The 19601-nt window shown below is 42.1% G+C and overlaps 1 protein-coding gene across 2 annotated transcripts in view; it reads left to right on the top strand.

The window, feature by feature from the left end:
- The window catches only part of RASSF3 (Ras association domain family member 3), a 158964-nt gene that overhangs the window by 17117 nt on the left and 122246 nt on the right, over nucleotides 1-19601 (top strand). Inside the window, exon 1 of one of the 2 annotated variants that reach the window (XM_024108067.3) lies at nucleotides 8324-8484. The exons of the other annotated variant lie outside the window; for it this stretch is intronic. Within the exon in view, the coding sequence (XP_023963835.1) occupies nucleotides 8364-8484 (121 nt within the window). The 5' untranslated portion in view covers nucleotides 8324-8363. Of the gene's footprint in view, nucleotides 1-8323; nucleotides 8485-19601 lie in introns of those variants that run through there. 2 annotated transcript variants of the gene reach the window in all.

The following is a 19601-nucleotide window of genomic DNA, read 5'->3' on the forward strand; positions in this document are numbered from 1 at the left end:
TGCAAGCTTCAAAAAAGGATATTTACAGCATTACACTACGTAAAGTAGGTTCAAACTAATTTTGTCTTAAACTGACCAAATTAGAATGCAATAACATAAGAACAATAATCTCTAATTGATAGGTGATAGGCTTCATGGTTAACACAGTAATATTTTCTGTTTTCTATCTTTGACCACGTTCCCTTTGTAGTTAGCTCTGTGCAAGCTCCCAAAGAGAAATCTACTCATTTTGGCACATAGTAAACCAAAGCCTACAGGCAAGGTGATCTATCATCCACTGAGTCTAATACTGTGTGTCAAATCATATGATAAGACTGCTCAATATCCCCTCTCCAATCCTAGCCTTTGGCTTTATTTTCCTCTGTATTCTAGAATGTAACTGCTTACAAGAGTGACCTTTCTTGCTGACTGTCAAATCAAATACCAGTCACTTATAATTAATTATTATTATGACAACAGTACCTGATAGCTGGCTAAAATTAAGATTAATTTGCTGTTTCCATTATAAACCTCTCTTTTAATCTATTAGCAGCTTTTTGTGTTTAATTCATATTTAATTTTTACATACCTACACACACACACACACACACACACACACACACACACACACACACACACACACAGAGTACATCTACAACAACTACCTTAAAGAAAGTTAAAGTTGCAATGTGAAGCACAATATAATTTCCCAAGAATTAGCCCATTACCATCATACTTAACCACATAGCGTACATATACCCTCTCTAACTTTCATTTCAGCATTAGCACTATTCTGTCTTGACATCGCCACATTCCAAACACCAAAGAATACAAAATAAATCACATATGCCAAGTTACTTACCTTATCAAAAATGTAAACAAACGTCTCCTGTATATTTACATTGTGAGTTATACAAAATCAGCTGTATTATACTGTACAGCACAGTAACAAACAAAAACAGCCCCAAATATTATTGAAATGTACACAAAGACACTTATCAGAGGGGTAGCCGTGTTAGTCTGAATCTGTAAAAAGCAACAGAGAGTCCCGTGGCACCTTTAAGACTAACAGAAGTATTGGAGCATAAGCTTTCGTGGGTGAATGCCCACTTCATCAGACGCAAGTAATGGAAATTTCCAGAGGCAGGTATAAATCAGTATGGAGATAACGAGGTTAGTTCAATCAGGGAGGGTGAGGTGCTCTGCTAGCAGTTGAGGTGTGAACACCAAGGGAGGAGAAACTGCTTCTGTAGTTGGATAGCCATTCACGGTCTTTGTTTAATCCTGATCTGATGGTGTCAAATTTGCAAATGAACTGGAGCTCAGCAGTTTCTCTTAGGAGTCTGGTCCTGAAGTTTTTTTGCTGTAAGATGGCTACCTTTACATCTGGGTTGTAGATCCATCCTGGACAATGATCCCTCACTTTCACAGACCTTGGGAGGCAGGCCAGTCCTCGCCCACAGACAACCCACCAACCTTAAGCATATTCTCACCAGCAACCACGCACCGCACCATAACAACTCTAACTCAGGAACCAATCCATGCAACAAACCTCGATACCAACTCTGCCCACATATCTACACCAGCAACACCATCACAGGACCTAACCAGATCAGCTACAACATCACCGGCTCATTCACCTGCACATCCACCAATGTTATATATGCCATCATGTGCCAGCAATGCCCTTCTGCTATGTACATTGGCCAAACTGGACAGTCACTACACAAGAGGATAAATGGACACAAGTCAGATATCAGGAATGGCAATACACAAAAACCTGTAGGAGAACACTTCAACCTCCCTGGCCACACAATAGCAGATGTAAAGGTAGCCATCTTATAGCAAAAAAACTTCAGGACCAGACTCCAAAGAGAAATTGCTGAGCTCCAGTTCATTTGCAAATTTGACACCATCAGATCAGGATTAAACAAAGACTGTGAATGGCTATCCAACTACAGAAGCAGTTTCTCCTCCCTTGGTGTTCACACCTCAACTACTTGTTTCCCATGTATGTTCATAATATGTTATATAATGAAATAACAAATTAACTTGTTGGAGTTAAATTTGTACTTCGCAGTGTGATTTTCTTCCTTCATAAAAGCCAGCAGTGGAATTAGAGAATTGCAGGGAGTAGGAAGGCTCCTCCTGGGTTGGGGGAAATCTAGAGTATTTATGACTCTCAAGCAGATGGCTTGAAGAGTTTAATCCTGCAGGGAGTAGGTTAGGAAGGAAAGGGAGTAGAGAGGCTTGCCTTGAATCCCAGGCAGATATAGTCCCATTTTACAGAAGTGAAAATTGGAAAAACAAAAGAGGTTAAGTGACTCATCCAGACTCACCAAGGTTCATTAGAATCAGGACTAGAACTTGAGTTTCTGTTTGTCTGCCCTGGACTGAGTCCACTAGATCAGTGTTTCTCAACAACTGGTCTGTGGACTGGAGCCAGTCCCTAAGATCGCCCTTAGGAAGTCAGCAAGCTGGTCCATGGTATCAAAAAGGTTGAGAAACACTGCACTAGATCACACTGCCAGAGTACTTGAAATCATTTTTGGTTTACTACAGTGGCAGGACTGGACATGGACACAGCTATACAGTAGAGACTCACTTCTTTATTTAAGTCTTTATTTTAGAAGTGTCTTTCAGGATATAATAATAATGATAAGTAATGTATCTCAGGATATCTAAATTATATTTATTCCTTCCTCAACTTGAAAGATTTGTTATTTGATTGGATTTATAGAGATCCTGTTGTATTAAACACTTTTGGCGGTATCATCCCCTCCCACAGGAGAAGGCGTACTTGAAAAACTTTAGGGTGTTGACCCAATGGCATTCCCAGTGCACCAAAGAGTCCAGGACATGGTACTATGTCTCTCCAACTGCTGTGGGCCAGCTGCAGGGAGGACTGGTACATCCATGCTATTCACTGTTCTGCCTTCCCCCATGACAAAATGGCTCCTTTGAATGGGTCAGCATTAACATATCACATGCTAGAATTTCCATGGGTGAACAGAGAGGTAATGCACAGAAAAAGTTGCATAGGTTCATAAAAGAGAACAAAGCTGCTTAAGCCCATCTTTCCCGTTACATGCTTTCTGTCCAGTTTTGGACTCAAAAAATGAAGGCAATATTTTGGCACTTTAACAACAGGTTACATCCTAATCCCAAAAGCACCATTTCTTATGTAACTCCCACTGAAGTCAGTAGGAGCATTGTGTATGGAACAGCTGCAGGATGTTCAGTGCTCAGTGATTTAGATACACCAAGTAATGCATCTTGGTGCACCAGGATGATTGTCCGGTGCAATCTTAATTTAGTTGGTTTTAGCACTTTTTTATGTCTTTCGCTTATAACTATAATTCATGTAATATTTTTATAAGGTTTCTGCCATTTTTCTCCTTTCCCTTCTTAGTCCTTGTTTTCTTTATTTCAGGGTGACATTTACATTTCTGGTATCTAAATAATGAGAAATCTTAGTATTTCAGTGGTAAACACAGGGGCCAATACGTGTGAAAAACCTTTAATCTCACACCTACATAAAAGTACAAAAATAAAACAAAACCAACAAAAAATCCCACCATTGGAGCTATGCCAATTTATTCACAAAGGCATAAATTGTTAAATTTTAGGACAGCTTGTTTTATGTTACTGAGAAGCAGGGAGATACAGTAGATTTCCATTTGTAAAGTCTTTTAAATGGAAGCAAGAGTCTGGAAGAGTCATAGATTACTGATTGCTGGTTAATTTTTAATCCCTTCTCTTTGTGTGTGTGTGTGTAGCTGCTGGGAATTTTTTTTTTTTTTTTAAAGCACAAAGATATAGCTACTTGCTGGAAGAAAGTTTCTGTTTGGAGTGGGTGAACAATTAAGGTGGAAATCTGAACCAGCTGTGGTGGAATTTGCTGAGCAAATATGGAGGAACTTTAGTTTTTACAGTCTTTATCTCAGTGTTTATTTTATAGCAACTGCATAGGCTTGACAGGCATAGGATTGTTACTGTTAAGAAATTATGCTCTGGTAAGGAATCTGTGTCAGAATAGTTTGATGTTGCAATGTAGATATCATCCTGTAGTGCTGCAACATAAGATGACAAGTCAAGAAGAGGGTTTCTTATGTTGCATGGGTGGGAGGAGGGGACTTACAACTTCCCCATGGCTTGGAACCTGTCTTATTTCTATTGTTTCAGCCCAGGTGAATAGATCTAGCAAAGCTATTAAATAGGTAAGTGGGGAAGCTTGTCATTGTGGTAGATGGCTACAACACTTGTAGCCAATCCTATAATAATAATAAACTATCTAAAGATTTATTAACTTGAAAAAGGAAATAAGAGTTATTTACAAGGCTGAAGCAGGTAAACAAACACACACAAATAAGTTACAGTCTTAAGTTTCAAAAGGTAATAGAAGCTTCTGTAATAAGCAAACTCTATGGGTACCTGTATATAGCAACTAGACACCTGCAGCTGGCTTGTGCCAGCCAATTCGGGCTGATGGGTCTTGGGCTGCAGGGCTATTTCATTGCTGTGTTGTGTTGACTTGGCTCAGGTTGGAGCCGGCACTCTGGGACTCTCCCATCTTGCAGGGTCCTAGAACTTGGGCTCCAGCCAGAGCCTAGACTTCTACACAGCAGTGAAACAGCCCTGCAGTAGGTCTCGTTTTCATGGGGTGGGGACAGCCAAGACTTTTGTCCTCTGTTCGACAATGGTTCATTTGGTATTGATGGGCCTTCTTTTGTTAGGCTGCACACTCATGAATTCATCTCTCCTGTCTGGTGATTTACAGTTACAGAGCAAACGCTCAAATATTACCATATAACATGAAATATTGATATTGTAAGTGAGATTAATGCATGCCGCAATTTACAAGCATTCCTTAAAGTCTAAACACTAAGCACATTTTATATAACTCTAATGCCTATTTTAACAATACTAACATACAGGTGAGTCAGGGTGGTTCCAGCTATGTATTTGTCAATGTTTAGTTGAGACTGAGGGGCCTTGGCATGAGCTGGCACCTGGTCTACCAGCATTACAGGGCTCTCGCAGTCTCTTCTGTTGAAGTTGTGCTCTGGATAAATAGTGAAAGGGTAAGGGCCTACTTGAATCTCAGGATGATTGTCAAATAATTGTGGCTGAGTTGTGGACAAGACATGGAAAATCACGGAAAAGTAATAATGGACCTTTATTAATTGCAGTAATCTGGAAAAGCTAGCTGAATGCATCTGATGAAGTAGGCTGTAGCCCACGAAAGCTTATGCTCAAATAAATTTGTTAGTCTCCAAGGTGCCACAAGTACTCCTGTTCTTTTTGCGGATACAGAGTAAATGGCTGCTACTCTACAACCTATCATTTACTGGTATTCTTCCCAAAACCTCATGCTTCCGAATCCAGTGAGGAGAAGAGATGGCACTCCCATGATGTCAGAAAGGTCTTGGCCATTATCTGCAAAGAACAAAAATGGCTAGGAAAACACAAGCCTCTTTTTCACTATAGCAGAGCTTTTTCACAAGGACCAAGCATTATCTGTCCCCAGACTTTCTAAGTGCATTTCTGGATGCATCATTCTTTGTTATCAGTGTCACGTGTTCTCTGCCCTCCCCTTCACAATGGGGAGAGGACCCACTCTACAAGAGCACAAACAACCTCAACTGCATCTCTTTGAGAAGTACTGATGTTGGACATTTGTAAGGCAGCTTCCTGGAGCTCCATCCACACCTTTCTGAAGCAGGATGCCATAGTCCAAGACTCTTCTGCAGATGCAGCTGGGGACAGCAGTATTACAGACATCCGTACCAACTACAGCCTCACACCTTCCTCCTGTTTGAATATCCATGTGTGGAATACTCATAGAGACTAGCACTCAAAGAAGAATGAGAGGTTATTTACCCATAACTAGAGGTTCTCTGTGATGTGTGGTCTCTATCTTTATTATACTACCCATCCTCCTTCCCCTCCGCTTTGGATCTTATCTGATTAGTGATGGAAGAAAGAACTGAAGAGATGTCGGCCCACACTGTTATTTATGCCCTCTGTTCAGAGCACAAGCAGGGCAACTGTACAGGTGAGGACCAAACAGACACTACTTGCTACAAATCTCCAGTCTCAGGAGTATGGTGTGGAATACAGATAGAGACCACAAATCTTGAAGAACCTGCAGGTACAGATAAGTAACCTCCATTTATGAATATAACTACAGAACACTAAGAATTAAAATCATTAAGGTTTATTTAGCAACTAAAATTGCTATCTGACAGACTGGACACTATCTGCCATAAGTAATATATATGTTTTATTAAGATATTGAAAATTGCAAAATGTAAAACTTCTCAGTTGTCATTCTTATCAGTAAAGCCATTTTACCACTTCATTGAGATGATATGTTTTGATTTTTTATACTGAATTTTTAAAATGACTAGTAAAATACTAGTACTAACAAAAATAATGTTAATGTTTTTATTTTTTTAGATGAACAAATATCCCTGTCTTCTGAGCCTCCTGCTAGCAGTAACAGTAAAGCCTTTACATTGAAGTATTAGTTTTAAAACATTGATTTCTGAGTGGACTCTTAATCAAGATGTAAAACTCATAGACTCATAGACTTTAAAGTCAGAAGGGACCAGTATGATCATCTAGTCTGACCTCCCGCATGATGCAGGCCACAAAAGCTGACCCACCCCCTTTCCCTTGACTCAGCTGTTGAAGTCCCCAAATCCTGTGATTTAAGGACTTCAAGTCGCAGAGAATCCTCCAGCTAGCGACCCCCGCCCCATGCTGCGGAGGAAGGCGAAAAACCTCCAGGGCCTCTGCCAATCTACCCTGGAGGAAAATTCCTTCCCAACCCCAAATATGGCGATCAGTAGAACCCCGAGCATGCAGGCAAGATTCTCCAGCCAGACCAAAGTCAGTGGTATGATTTTCATAGGTTTTTAGATTCAGTTTTCAGTGACATAATTATTAATTATTCATTTATCCAGTAATTGACAAATCCTGTTTATTTAACTCAAAATTATTTCATCTGATGAGAGAAACAAGTTATCTAATGGGTCTTTAACTCTGGTTCTTGCATTTTCTGAACTGGTGACCCATTTGTGCTAAAACTGTCACTTTGTTACTAGATGCCTGATGGCACGCATGTGTGCAACTAGAACAATAGACAGCTCTCTCAGCTGGAGTCCTGGCTCCTCCACTTTAATTGACACTGACTGAAAAATTGTGACAGATCTGGTATAAATGGAAATGTTTTCTTTTTCAGAGCCATATTGACCAAAGGAAATGCAATCTATCTAGCTTGTGTCTGAGAAAGGGCAGTGTGTTAAAAATGCCTGATGTATAAAATGGAGTTAAATATTTGACATATTTTAGCCTATAGGAGTACAACATGAGCTCTATTTACTGAAGTTTTGTGAACTTAAAACACTTGCTTACTGCATTTTAAAATTTTTGTCTGAAAGGATCTGTGTTCAATAATTTAGTTAGTGTTGATTTTCAATATGCTGTAACATTTGGGCTTAGCAGAAAAAAGTCAAATAGGATATGAGGAGCTGAATTGAAAGATGTAACATAATTGGAGGAAAACATACCAAAATTTGGAAATGTAAATGTTCATACAGTTTAAAAAATACATGCAAGAACAGATGCTGTGTGTTTGTATATTAGTGCATGGGTGCATATATTAGTATATTGCATCTCTGGCTATATTTAAATTCATGTCTTGTTTGAAAGCACATAGCAGTGAGATGCCACATAAAAACCTTAGAAAACTAGATAGCAATAAACAAATGGACTCTTAAATTACTTTGACTTTGCTTTATAATGCCTTTATACTGTTGGGGTTTTTAAAAAAATAGTGTTCATCTATAGAAATCTCTTTTTTTAATGCAAAGAAGCTTCATAAAATAATTTTACAAGAAGCCATCCATATGGCACCATTTAGAGGAAAATCCTTTTGTCTCAAAAAGAGCTCTTGCGAGGACAATTATCATACAGTTATCTGACATTAGTTTCAGTTTGAAAGCTAGACATGGCAGCTAGAGGGCATCAAGGGATTTTAAAAAGTCTTTCTATGGAATACAGTTTATTTTTTTGAAATTATTGAAAAGACAGCACCAGGTTAGGATTCTTCATCAGCCCTGAAGCATTATTCTTTCTTTAGCCAAAACATCTATTAATATAGCTGCTGTTGCTTGTTTTAAGGAGGGAGGTCTAAAGGACATCCAACTGAATGACTGAGAGGGAGGGGATTTAGGACTAACAGGTGGTCTCGAGACATACTGGCTGAGTCTCAGTTCACATCTAGCATATTATATGTGGGTATTCATGGGCTTTCCTTTCTCATCTCGTCTGCATATTTCTGTTATTCTTGATGTAACTACAGAGTACTTTTAGCTATGGCAATAAGAAATGATTTTAGCAAAACCATAAGAAGGATAGCACAGTTTTTTTACTGGTTCTCAAAATCACTGAGCAGCTCAAGAAGAAGGAAATTCAAGCTTCTCTGGAAGTCTGCTGGTAAGTCTGATGCTGTGATTAAGACAATTATCTTTTCTTTTTTTCCCCTGCTAAGAAGAGAAACTAAAGCTGAAAGTATGTTTACTTTATTGAGAAAACTTTTCCAATATAGTATTCTTTGCTCTTGGGCATCCTGTAATAGGTCCTTATGGACACAACTGTAGAAATTATTTGGAGGTACATATAGTGTATTGGTCAGGATTGCTTACATGCAGGATACTACTACAGCTTTATAATTCAATCTTATTAACTTTCATTTCTACAATATTTGGTTTCCCTTTTTATGGGGTTAGGTTTAATTCTTTGTCTCTCTCACATATGTGTACTTAGGCGCTCTGAGTCAGGAACTTCTGTCTCAAAGATCAATCAATTTAAATTTTAACATCCATTCATTTAGTGCTAAAATGTCGGAATGCTAGATGAAGAGAGAATTTGCTGAGGACCTTGACCCACTATGTCAAACTAGCTGGTCTTACAAAATGGGAAGCAAGTTAGAAGAGGACTTGGTTTGGTAATGAGATACAATCTTTAATTTCTGTTTGCCACTTGAAATCCAGCCCAGCTCAGTAGTGACTGAATGTCATTGAATCTGAAGACTATTTAGTGCTTTATGTCAAATGAGTCAGTGGCTCTATTGAAGTTAATGGCAAAATTCCCACTGACTTCACTGAGGCCAGAATTTCAACCCTAATCTTCCCGTCCTCTTAAAGTATACAGTCGTACTAAATAATAATAATGTCTAAATAGCACTCTCAGAAGATAAGTTTAAACTTTACATATGATGCTTTTTATGTTAAATAATATTCTTGTGTACATACACAAACCAATTAAGAAGGTAACAATAGACATATTACTGAAAACTTTAGTCAGGTCATTTATATGTCAAAATGATTATGCAGGTCTCTTTTACTCAGTGCCACCGAAATGTAAGATTGTCTACGATTTATGAGGAGGAAGGAGGAGGATTCTGAGGTCCAGGCATATAAAACAGTAAACTCCAATGTGTTTTTCTCTCTCCCCTCCCCCTACATCCAGTAGTTTTACTGGAATAAGGCTTAGTTTTCTGCATTAATTTTATATGTATTTTTATTACTTTTGCCTTAAAGGTGCATATGCTGTCAGAAATGCCCTGGGTATCATTCTCCATCAGTTCCTTGTGCTGATAATCACAAAGCCTGTGGTGTTACTGGAAAGATGGCACATAAAGAAATATTGGAGAATGTTGTACCCTAACACAAAAGAATAAACACTAAAATCAGCACAGTATTTTTATAAGTGGTATTCCCTGATCCGTTTTGTAGGACCCAGGCACATTTTTAACACACCAGAGGTTGAAAAAAATGTGAAGGAGAACCAGGGCCGGCTCCAGGCACCAGCGGAGCAAGCACGTGCCTGAGGCGGCACATGCTAAGGGGTGGCATTCCGTCCATTCTTGGGGCGGCACAGTCTGGGCGGCTTTTTTTTGTGTGTGTGCTTCGGCAGTTCTGGCGGCAGCAGTACGAGTGGGTTTTTTTTTTTTTTCCTGCTTCGGCAGTTTGGGCGGCAGCAGTCCGAGTGGTGTTTTTCTTTTTTTGCTTGGGGCGGCAAAAATGGTAGAGCCAACCCTGAGGAGATCCTATCAGTTTCTGTTGCAAAGGAACTGATACAATTCATAATCCTATTTGGACATTAGAAACGTAATAAGAATTGTACTAGAATTCGTGTTTTACAAGAGAAGTGAAATGTGGGCTCCATTGAAGTCTGTTAGAATTTTACCATTGACTTCAATGGGGCCAGAATTTCAAACAGGGTTCCTTCCTCCACCCATGATCACCAAACTAGCCTTTGATGATTCCCGAACACTTTAAAAACAAAAAAACCCTATTTATTTAGGAAATTTTAACAAGTTTACAGATCCTTGCCATGTAAATATCAGAAACAAAACCATCATTACAACAGTTATTCTTTAAAGAGACATTATACAATCTCCATATACACATATTTAACAGACCAACCAGTTTTCCCCCCTATCTAAGCAAGTGGCATATTCCCACCCTGCTCCTAATATGGTACATCACACTTGGGTGGGCCTACTCCAAATCCCATTTATTTCCAGTCCCAATACTTCCCTTGGGTTTGCCTTTATTGTTAACTTAAGCAAGAAGAAACAAGTTAATTGTGTCACATGATGATGGTAGGCCTTGATATTCAAAAGGCATAAATTTGATAATGTCACATGTAAAAAGATATATCAGGGTATATATAATTAGGCTCCTGCTCCTGATTCAGAGGCCCTGTAGATCAGCCTGCCTACAGTTGCTGACCTTGAAGAGAGAGAGGGAGAGGAGTACTATATGAAGTCATTTTGTTTTTAAAAAAATAAATCAACTGTAAAAACATTTTTGGAGATTTCTAATCTACTGCCTATAGATCAGTGAAAATTCTCTATAGCTATCTTACTAATTTTTTGCTTGGATGTTGGAGAAATCAGAACCAATATACCATTTCTTGAGGAGGGCTCAGAAAGAGAGCAGCCTTTTTTTAGGAAGAAATTGCCACAATGAGATTGATTGATTTGTTTCAAGAAAATGTTTGGTAAACTCTGGAATAGAATCAGAGCTGGCCTGCATTACATTAGGAAAGTCAGCAATAAGGGCTTTCAATTCTCAATCTTTACATTACAATTTACAGCACAAATCCTCTAGGCACTTGCTGCACAACTAAAACAATAGGTTCTAGACACTGTTCACATATATTGATTAACTGCTGCTGCTAATGCTTTAAGTGCACTTAGTTTATTCATCAATATATAACATTTTAAAATATGTTAGACTAGGAGAATGCACTGTTTAAGGTTCTGGTTTCCTTTTTAAAATGCATTATGTGTTTGTGCAGAAGGGGAAACTGGGGGGCTGAGTGCAAAGGGAGCTTGTGGAGGGGCTGGGTGCAGGTGAGATGAGGGAGAGCTCTGGGCCCCTCCTTAGGAAAATTGTGGTTGTGTTCCTGAATGCTGGCCACTGTCAGAGACAGGATAGTGGATTAGAGTCTACATAGGTCTGATCTTGTATGGCAGTTCCTCTGGCGCTACGGAAGGAAAGCAAAATTTAGGCCTGTTTGTAGTAACAGGGGCCCCAGTGCATGGTTTCTTCTGGAAAACATATAAAATTACTCCTAAGGGAATTTTGTCCAAAAAATTAAAAATCCTGCGCCAAAAAAATGTAAAGTTCTGCATACAATATTTTAAAATTCTGCAAAATTCTGCACATTTTATTAGTCAAAATAATGCAATATAATCACCTCATTTTCAATTATTTTGGTAATTTATTTAAACTACAGTACAATGAATGGAGCTGGAGGGCATACCGGGTGTACCGCTATAGCAAGCCAGAGGGACAGAGTCTCTCTCATTCGCTCACTTGTATGCACGCCCAGCCCTGCTTCCTCCCCCTACGGTGACTGACGTCTCCCCACACATGCATGCACTCTCCCCCACCCTCACGCTAATTTATGTCTCTGCCAGCTGCTCCAAGCTGCCGGGGAGGAGTGACCACTCTTGCATCTTCCCTTTGCTTCCCCATAGAAGTCATTTTTCTGCAGGGAAGCAAAGAAATCTGCATACAACATGAATTCTGTGCCTGTGTGGTGGCGCAGAATTCCCCCAGGAGTATAAAATACAACAGTTTAAGTGGTGGGGGATGGGTGGGAATTGAATCCCACTTGTTCTGAAACTATTATAAAATGTTCAAACAGGGGCACACATATCAGTGAGATTTATACGGGTCTGTTCTAACCCAAATTGAGTCTTGTAAGAATTTTATTCTAAGGGCTTGGCTACACTTGTAAGTTAGAGCGCATTAAATCATCCCCGGGTACCCTAACTCCTGAGGTGTCCACACTGACAAGGCACATAGAGTGCCCGGACTCCGCGGCTGGCGCGCCCCTGGTAATCCACCTCCGCAAAAAGCATAATGCTTGCTCCGCCCTGGCTGGAGCGCTGCAGCGCCAGTATGGACTTCCTGGTCTATTAATGTGCTCTGATTGGCCTCCAGAAGTGTCCCACAGTGCCTGTTCTAGCCATGCTGGTCATCACTTTGAACTCTACTGCCCTGCCCTCAGGTGACCAACCGTCAGACTCGCCCTTTAAATTCTCTGGGAATTTTAAAAATCCCCTTCCTGTTTGCTCAGCCAGGCATGGAGTGTATCAGTGAAACTTTCCAGATGACCATGTCTCCACGCACCAAGTGAGCCCCAGTATGGAGCAATGGTGAGTTGCTGGACCTCATCAGTGTTTGGGGGGAGGAAGCTGTCCAGTCCCAGCTGCGCTCCAGCCGTAGGAATTGCGATACCTTCAGACAGATATCAAGGGACATGATGGAAAGGGACCATGAGCAGGACGCACTGCAGTGCAGGGTTAAAGTGAAGGAGCTGCGGAATGCCTACCACAAAGTGCAGGAGGCAAAACGCCGCTTTGGTGCTTCCCCCACGACCTGCTGTTTCTACAAAGAGCTGGACGCGATACTTGGGGGCGACCCCACCTTCACTGCAAAGACCACCATGGATGCTTCAGAGTTCAACAAGGCAGGAGGAGGAAAGCGGGCGTGAGGGTGCTAAGGAGGAGGGGGAAAGCCCGGCATCTCTAGATGCATGCAGCCAGGAGCTGTTTTCAAGCCAGGAGGAAGGTAGCCAGTCGCAGCGGATGGTGCTTGGGGAAGATCAAAGAGCAGAGGAGGTGCCCGGTAAGTGGCTTTATTTTGGGAAGGTAGTTGTTCAGTGCGGGCTCTTGGGCCGAGGAGGGTTGCAAGGTTAGGGCTGCATACATGCCTAGATGCGGAATAGGGTGTTGATGTGCTCTCTCACATTGGGGTAATCAGCCTCAGTGATCTCTTCAAAGGTCTCATGCAGAAGCTGGGCAATCGGTTTGTGCAGGTTCCTTGGCAGGTTACTTGTCCCAGTAAGGCTAACATATCCGCGCCATTGTGCCATGACGGGCCGGGGGACCATTGCTGCACACAGGCAAGCTGCACAAGGGCCAGGGCGGAAGCCACATTCATAGAATCATAGAATATGAGGGTTTGAAGGGACCTCAGGAGGTCATCTAGTCCAACCCCCCGCTCAAAGCAGGACCAATCCCCAACTAAATCATCCCAGCCAGGGCTTTGTCAAGCTTGACCTTAAAAACCTCTAAGGAAGGAGATTCCACCATCTCCCTGGATAACCCATTCCAGTGCTTCACCACCCTCCTAGTGAAAAAGTTTTTCCTAATATCCAACCTAAACCTCCCACACTGCAACTTGAGACCATTACTCCTTGTTCTGTCATCTGGTACCACTGAGAACAGTCTAAATCCATCATCTTTGGAAGCCCCTTTCAGGTATTTGGAAGCAACTATCAAATCCCCCCTCATTCTTCTCTTCTGCAGACTAAATAATCCCAGTTCCCTCAACCTCTCCTTATAAGTCATGTGGTCCAGCCCCCTAATAATTTTTGTTGCCCTCCACTGGACTCTTTCCAATTTTTCCACGTCCTTCTTGTAGTGTGGGGCCCAAAACTGGACACCGTACTCCAGATGAGGCCTCACCAATGCCGAATAGAGGGGAATGATCATATCCCTCGATCTGCTGGCAATGCTCTTACTTATACAGCCCAAAATGCCGTTAGCCTTCCTGGCAACAAGGGCACACTGTTGACTCATATCCAGCTTCTCGTCCACTATAACCCCTAGATCCTTTTCTGCAGAACTGCTGCCTAGCCATTCGGTCCCTAGTCTATAGCAGTGCATGGGATTCTTCCATCCTAAGTGCAGGACTCTGCACTTGCTCTTGTTGAATCTCATCAGATTTCTTTTGGCCCAATCCTCTAATTTGTCTAGGCCCCTCAGTATCCTATCCCTACCCTCCAGCATATCTACCACTCCTCCCAGTTTAGTGTCATCTGCAAACTTGCTGAGGGTGCAATCCACTCCATCCTCCAGATCATTAATGAAGATATTGAACAAAACCAGCCCCAGGACCAACCCTTGGGGCACTCCGCTTGATATCGGCTGCCAACTAGACATGGAGCCATTGATCACTACCCATTGAGCCCAACAATCTACCCAGCTTTCTATCTACCTTATAGTCCATTCATCCAGCCCATACTTCTTTAACTTGCCAGCAAGAATACTGTGGGAGACCGTATCAAAAGCTTTGCTAAAGTCAAGGAATAACACATCCACTACTTTCCCCTCATCCACAGAGCCAGTTATCTCATCATAGAAGGGAATTAGATTAGTCAGGCATGACTTGCCCTTGGTGAATCCATGCTGACTGTTCCTGATCACTTTCCTCTCCTGTAAGTGCTTCAAAATTGATTCCTTGAGGTCCTGCTCCATGATTTTTCCAGGTACTGAGGTGAGGCTGACTGGCCTGTAGTTCCCCAGATCCTCCTCCTTCCCTTTTTAAAAGATGGGCACTACATTAGCCTTTTTCCAGTCATCTAGGACCTCCCCGATCGCCATGAGTTTTCAAAGATAATGGCCAATGGCTCTGCAATCACATCCGCCAACTCCCTTAGCACCCTCGGATGCAGTGCATCCAGCCCCATGGTCTGGTGTTCGTCCAGCTTTTCTAAATAGTCCTGAACCACTTCTTTCTCCACAGAGGGCTGGTCACCTCCTCCCCATAGTGTGCTGCAGTAGTCTGGGAGCTGACCTTGTTCATGAAGACAGAGGCAAAAAAAGCACTGAGTACATTAGCATTGTAGTAGAAGACCTTCCCTTGCTTCCCAGGTCACCCTCAGCAGCGAGGTATCTTCCAGGATGAACTCATCTTGTGGAAAATGTGGGGACAGTGTTCAGTATAGGGGCCCTCTGCAGCTGTTGGCTCTCCCCAAGGCACAGAACCCCAGAGGACAGTACGGCCGTGAAACAATCAGTCCGCCTTGCCCCTGTGTTTACTCACCATTTTGGGGCTCCTGTGGGTTATGTGCGCTCCCTTTGGGACGGGCAATTTCTGCTATTGTGTACACTGTACTTGTCTTTAAGTATGGTCGAATCATTGCTCTGTCTGGTGTGAACAATGCTGCCTCTGTTAAGTGTTGCATTTTGGCTTTACAGATGCAACCTTGAGGTCCCAGCCGTCCTTGTTATCAACGTCCGAAAGACTCCAAAGAATCAGGAAGCATCCGTGAAGAAGCAAAGAGGACCCTTAATGAAAATCAAAAAGTGCAGGAGTGGCAGGAGACTGAAAGGAGGCTGCGCCAGCAGAATACGGATCGCCAGCACCAAAGCACGGAGCGGCCGCTAAGCATTATGGAGTGCCAAGCGGACTCAATACAGGCATTCATAGCAATGCAGACGGAGCACATCTGCACTCGCCCCTCCCTGCAGCCCTTGTCCGAAAACTCTTTCCCTTGTGCCCCCATGTCACCGCCAACCCACTTTCCCAACATCCGGGTTCTTATCACCACCAGCTGCCTCCAATACCTGTAGCTTCACCACCCAGACCTGAAAACTACGACCCTTACCCACTGCACTCAACCCCCATCACCATGCATTTTAGCCAGCCAGAAGTGCAGCACTCATTGCACGGCACTCCAGACAGGAAGGCTGAGTGTGATAACAGGACATATGCAAATCTGTGATTGTCCCGCTCCCCACCTTGCTCCCTTCCCTCCTCCCACACAGCACAGATGTGTTGTGCCCTTTCTGTTTCCCAAGCAGTTGTGTTTCTTTTCAATAAATGAATTTTTTGGCTTTGAAAATATTCTTTATTGCATTAAGTAACAGATACCGTAGCCTGGGAAAGCAACAGGCACCGCAAGTCAGAGCATCACATGTAGCAAACACAGATGCCTACTAGTATTGGAACCACTGCACTTCACTCCCGTGCAGGGCACCAAACATTACTGGTGGCTTTCAGTATCAAATTGCTCCCTCAAGGTGTCCCTAATCCTTGCAGCCCCGCGCTGGGCCCCTCTAATAGCCCCGTTCCCTGGCTGTTCAAATTCAGCCTCCAGGTGTCGAACATCCGAGGTCCATGCCTGAGTGAAGCTTTCACCCTTCCCTTAACACATGTTATGGAGGGTACAGCATGCAGCTATAACCGTGGGGATGTCATCAGCCAGGTCCAGCTTCCCATACAGACAGCACCAGCAGCCCTTTAAATGGCCATAAGCACATTCAACAGTCATTCTGCACCAACTCAGCCTGTTGTTGAACCACTCCTTGCTTCTGTCAAGGCTCCCTGTATAGGGTTTCATGAGCCATGGCATTAAAGGGTAAGCGGGGTCTCCAAGGATCACAATGGGCATTTCGACTTCCCCTACGGTGATCTTCTGGTCTGGGAAGAAAGTCCCGGCTGGCAGCTTACTGAACAGGCCAGTGTTCCGAAAGATGCGTGCATCATGCACCCTTCCAGACCAGCCTGCGTTAATGTCTATGAAACACCCATGGTGATCCACAAGTGCCTGGAGAACCATAGAGAAATACCCCTTCCAATTTATGTACTCGGAGGCTAGGTGGTCTGGTGCCAGAATTGGAATATGCATCCCATCTATTGCCCCTCCACAGTTAGGGAAACCCATTTGTGCAAAGCCAGCCACAATGTCACACACGTTGCCCAGAGTCATGGTTCTTCTGAGCAGGATGCAATTAACGGTCCTGCAAACTTACATCAACAGAATTCCAGCAGTTGACTTTCCCACTCCAAACTGGTTAGTGACCGATCGATAGCTATCTGGAGTTGCCAACTTCCAGATTGCAATAGCCACCCGCTTCTCCATCAGCAGGGCAGCTCTCAACCTCGTGTCCTTGTGCCGCAGGGTGGGGGCAAGCTCAACATGCAGTCCCATGAAAGTGTCTTTCCTCATCCGAAAGTTCTGCAGCCACTGCTCGTCATCCCAGACTTGTATGACGATGTGATCCCACCACTCAGTGCTTGTTTCCCAAGCCCAAAAGCGACGTTCCACTGTGCTGAGCATGTCCGTGAAAGCCACAAACAATTTTGTGTTTATATGCGGTACGTGAGTCAACATCATCGTTGGACTCCTCACTGTCACTTTGTAGCTTAAGGAGTAACTCGACTGCAATTCGTGACGTGCTGGCGAGACCCATCAGCATATTCCTCACAAGTTCAGGATCCATTCCCACAGACCGAAAGGGAAGACAGAGCGTGCAGTACAAAAAAAGTTGAAAGATGGCGCCAAATGTGGATGGAAGCACAGGGATTGCTGGAATGCGAAGCGATGCATCACGGGGCATTGGGACAGGATCCAGAATGCTCCACACCCTCCTGCCCCCTTCCCACAAGCCACAGCGCCAGAATGGGAAGAGGTGCTCTGTGGGATAGCTGCCCATAATGCACCGCTACCAATGCTGCTGCAAGTACTGCAAATGTGGCCACGCCACTGCGCTTGAAGCTGACAGTGTGAACACCCGGCAGCGCTTTCCCTGCTGTGGTCTCCGAGGGCTGGTTTAACTCACAGCGCTCTACATCTGCAAGTGTAGCCATGCCCTAAGCTTTCAACTAAAGGAAATGCTTAAAGCTTAGCGGTTCTGTGTACATCTGAAAAAGCTTTCATGAGAAGGAAATGAGAAGTCATTAGCCAATCTTTAAACTACCCTGATCTTTCTCACAATCAGCAGCAAAAAGTTACACTTTACCTCCAGCAGGAATTTGCTTATGAATTTTGGCTTGGATTGCAATTTTGGAGCCTCATCTAAAGCTCACTGAAGTCAATGAGAGTATTTTCATTGATTTCAATAGATTTTGGGTCAGGTCATTGGAACCCAATCAAATAAATCCATGTTAAAGGTACAGACATGTAAGAATACATGTTCTGCACAATAAACTGAAACAAGCATAGAAACATAATGACATCCTTTTAAATGAATGCACCATAAAAATACATTTATGAAGGTTTAAACTTCTATAAAAACTAAAGTTAAAATAACATGAAAACTGACAGGATAAAAGGAAAGCCTGTTTTTAACTACCTATCCAAAATACGTTTACTTGACCAACAGAGCCCCCTGATACCTAATGAGGGCATAGAGCTACTAAAAGAATGCAATAAGAATATCAATTTTTTCTATGTTTACTTTATAGTTATTTGTGAATTAAAGCTTTTATCCTAATAATACACCAGATTATATGGAGTAGCACCCTTGCTTATATTGAGTAGCACTCCCTCCACAAAGTCCTATTGACTTAAACTGGGCTACTCTATTGGAGTAAAGGTAGCGGAATCTGACCTACTATTTGTAAGACTACATAGCTGGGAAACAAAGAAATAAATGGTGTCAGTAGATTACTCTACTCTTGTCAAAACAAAGTATTGCATTCTGATTATTTTCCCTTGTAGGGAACAAATTTAGAATACACTAGAACTTCAGAGAAGTATAAACACCTCAGGTATGGAGGTTGTTCATAACTCTGAAATGTTTATAATTCTGAACAAAACATTATGGTTGTTCTTTCAAAAGTTTACAACTGAACACTGACTTAATACAGCTTTGAAACTTTATTAGGCAGAAGAAAAATGCTTCTTTTAACCATCTTAATTTAAATGAAACAAGCACAAAAACAGTTTCCTTACCTTGTCAAATCTTTTTTTTTAACTTTTCCTTTATTTTTTTAGTAGTTTATATTTAACACAGCACTGTACTGTATTTTTTTTGTTTTGTTTTGTCTCTGCTGCTGCCTGATTGCATACTTCCACTTCCAAATGAGATGTGTGGTTGATGGGTCAGTTCATAACTCTGGTGTTTGTAATGCTTAGGTTCTACTCTAATTACTTTCTATAGTTAAGTATCAGAGGGGTAGCCGTGTTAGTCTGGATCTGTAAAAAGCGACAAAGAGTCCTGTGGAACCTTATAGACTAACAGACATATTGGAGCATAAGCTTTCGTGGGTGAATACATGCGTCTGACGAAGTGCGTATTCACCCACGAAAGCTTATGCTTAGTCTATAAGGTGCCACAGGACTCTTTGTTGCTTTCTATAGTTATAATTGTAAAAAGTGATAGGCTATGGTACACTTATTTAATTCTCTTATCTAGTGTTGAGATGCACATGTAATTTCCATTTTGTTGTAGTAGTTATTTATTAATTATTAATTATTAATATTATTTATTATTATGCAGTGCTATAGATGTAAAT

The sequence above is a fragment of the Chrysemys picta genome, chromosome 1 (assembly GCF_011386835.1).
Source record: "Chrysemys picta bellii isolate R12L10 chromosome 1, ASM1138683v2, whole genome shotgun sequence".
In the NCBI taxonomy this organism is placed as follows: domain Eukaryota; kingdom Metazoa; phylum Chordata; order Testudines; family Emydidae; genus Chrysemys; species Chrysemys picta.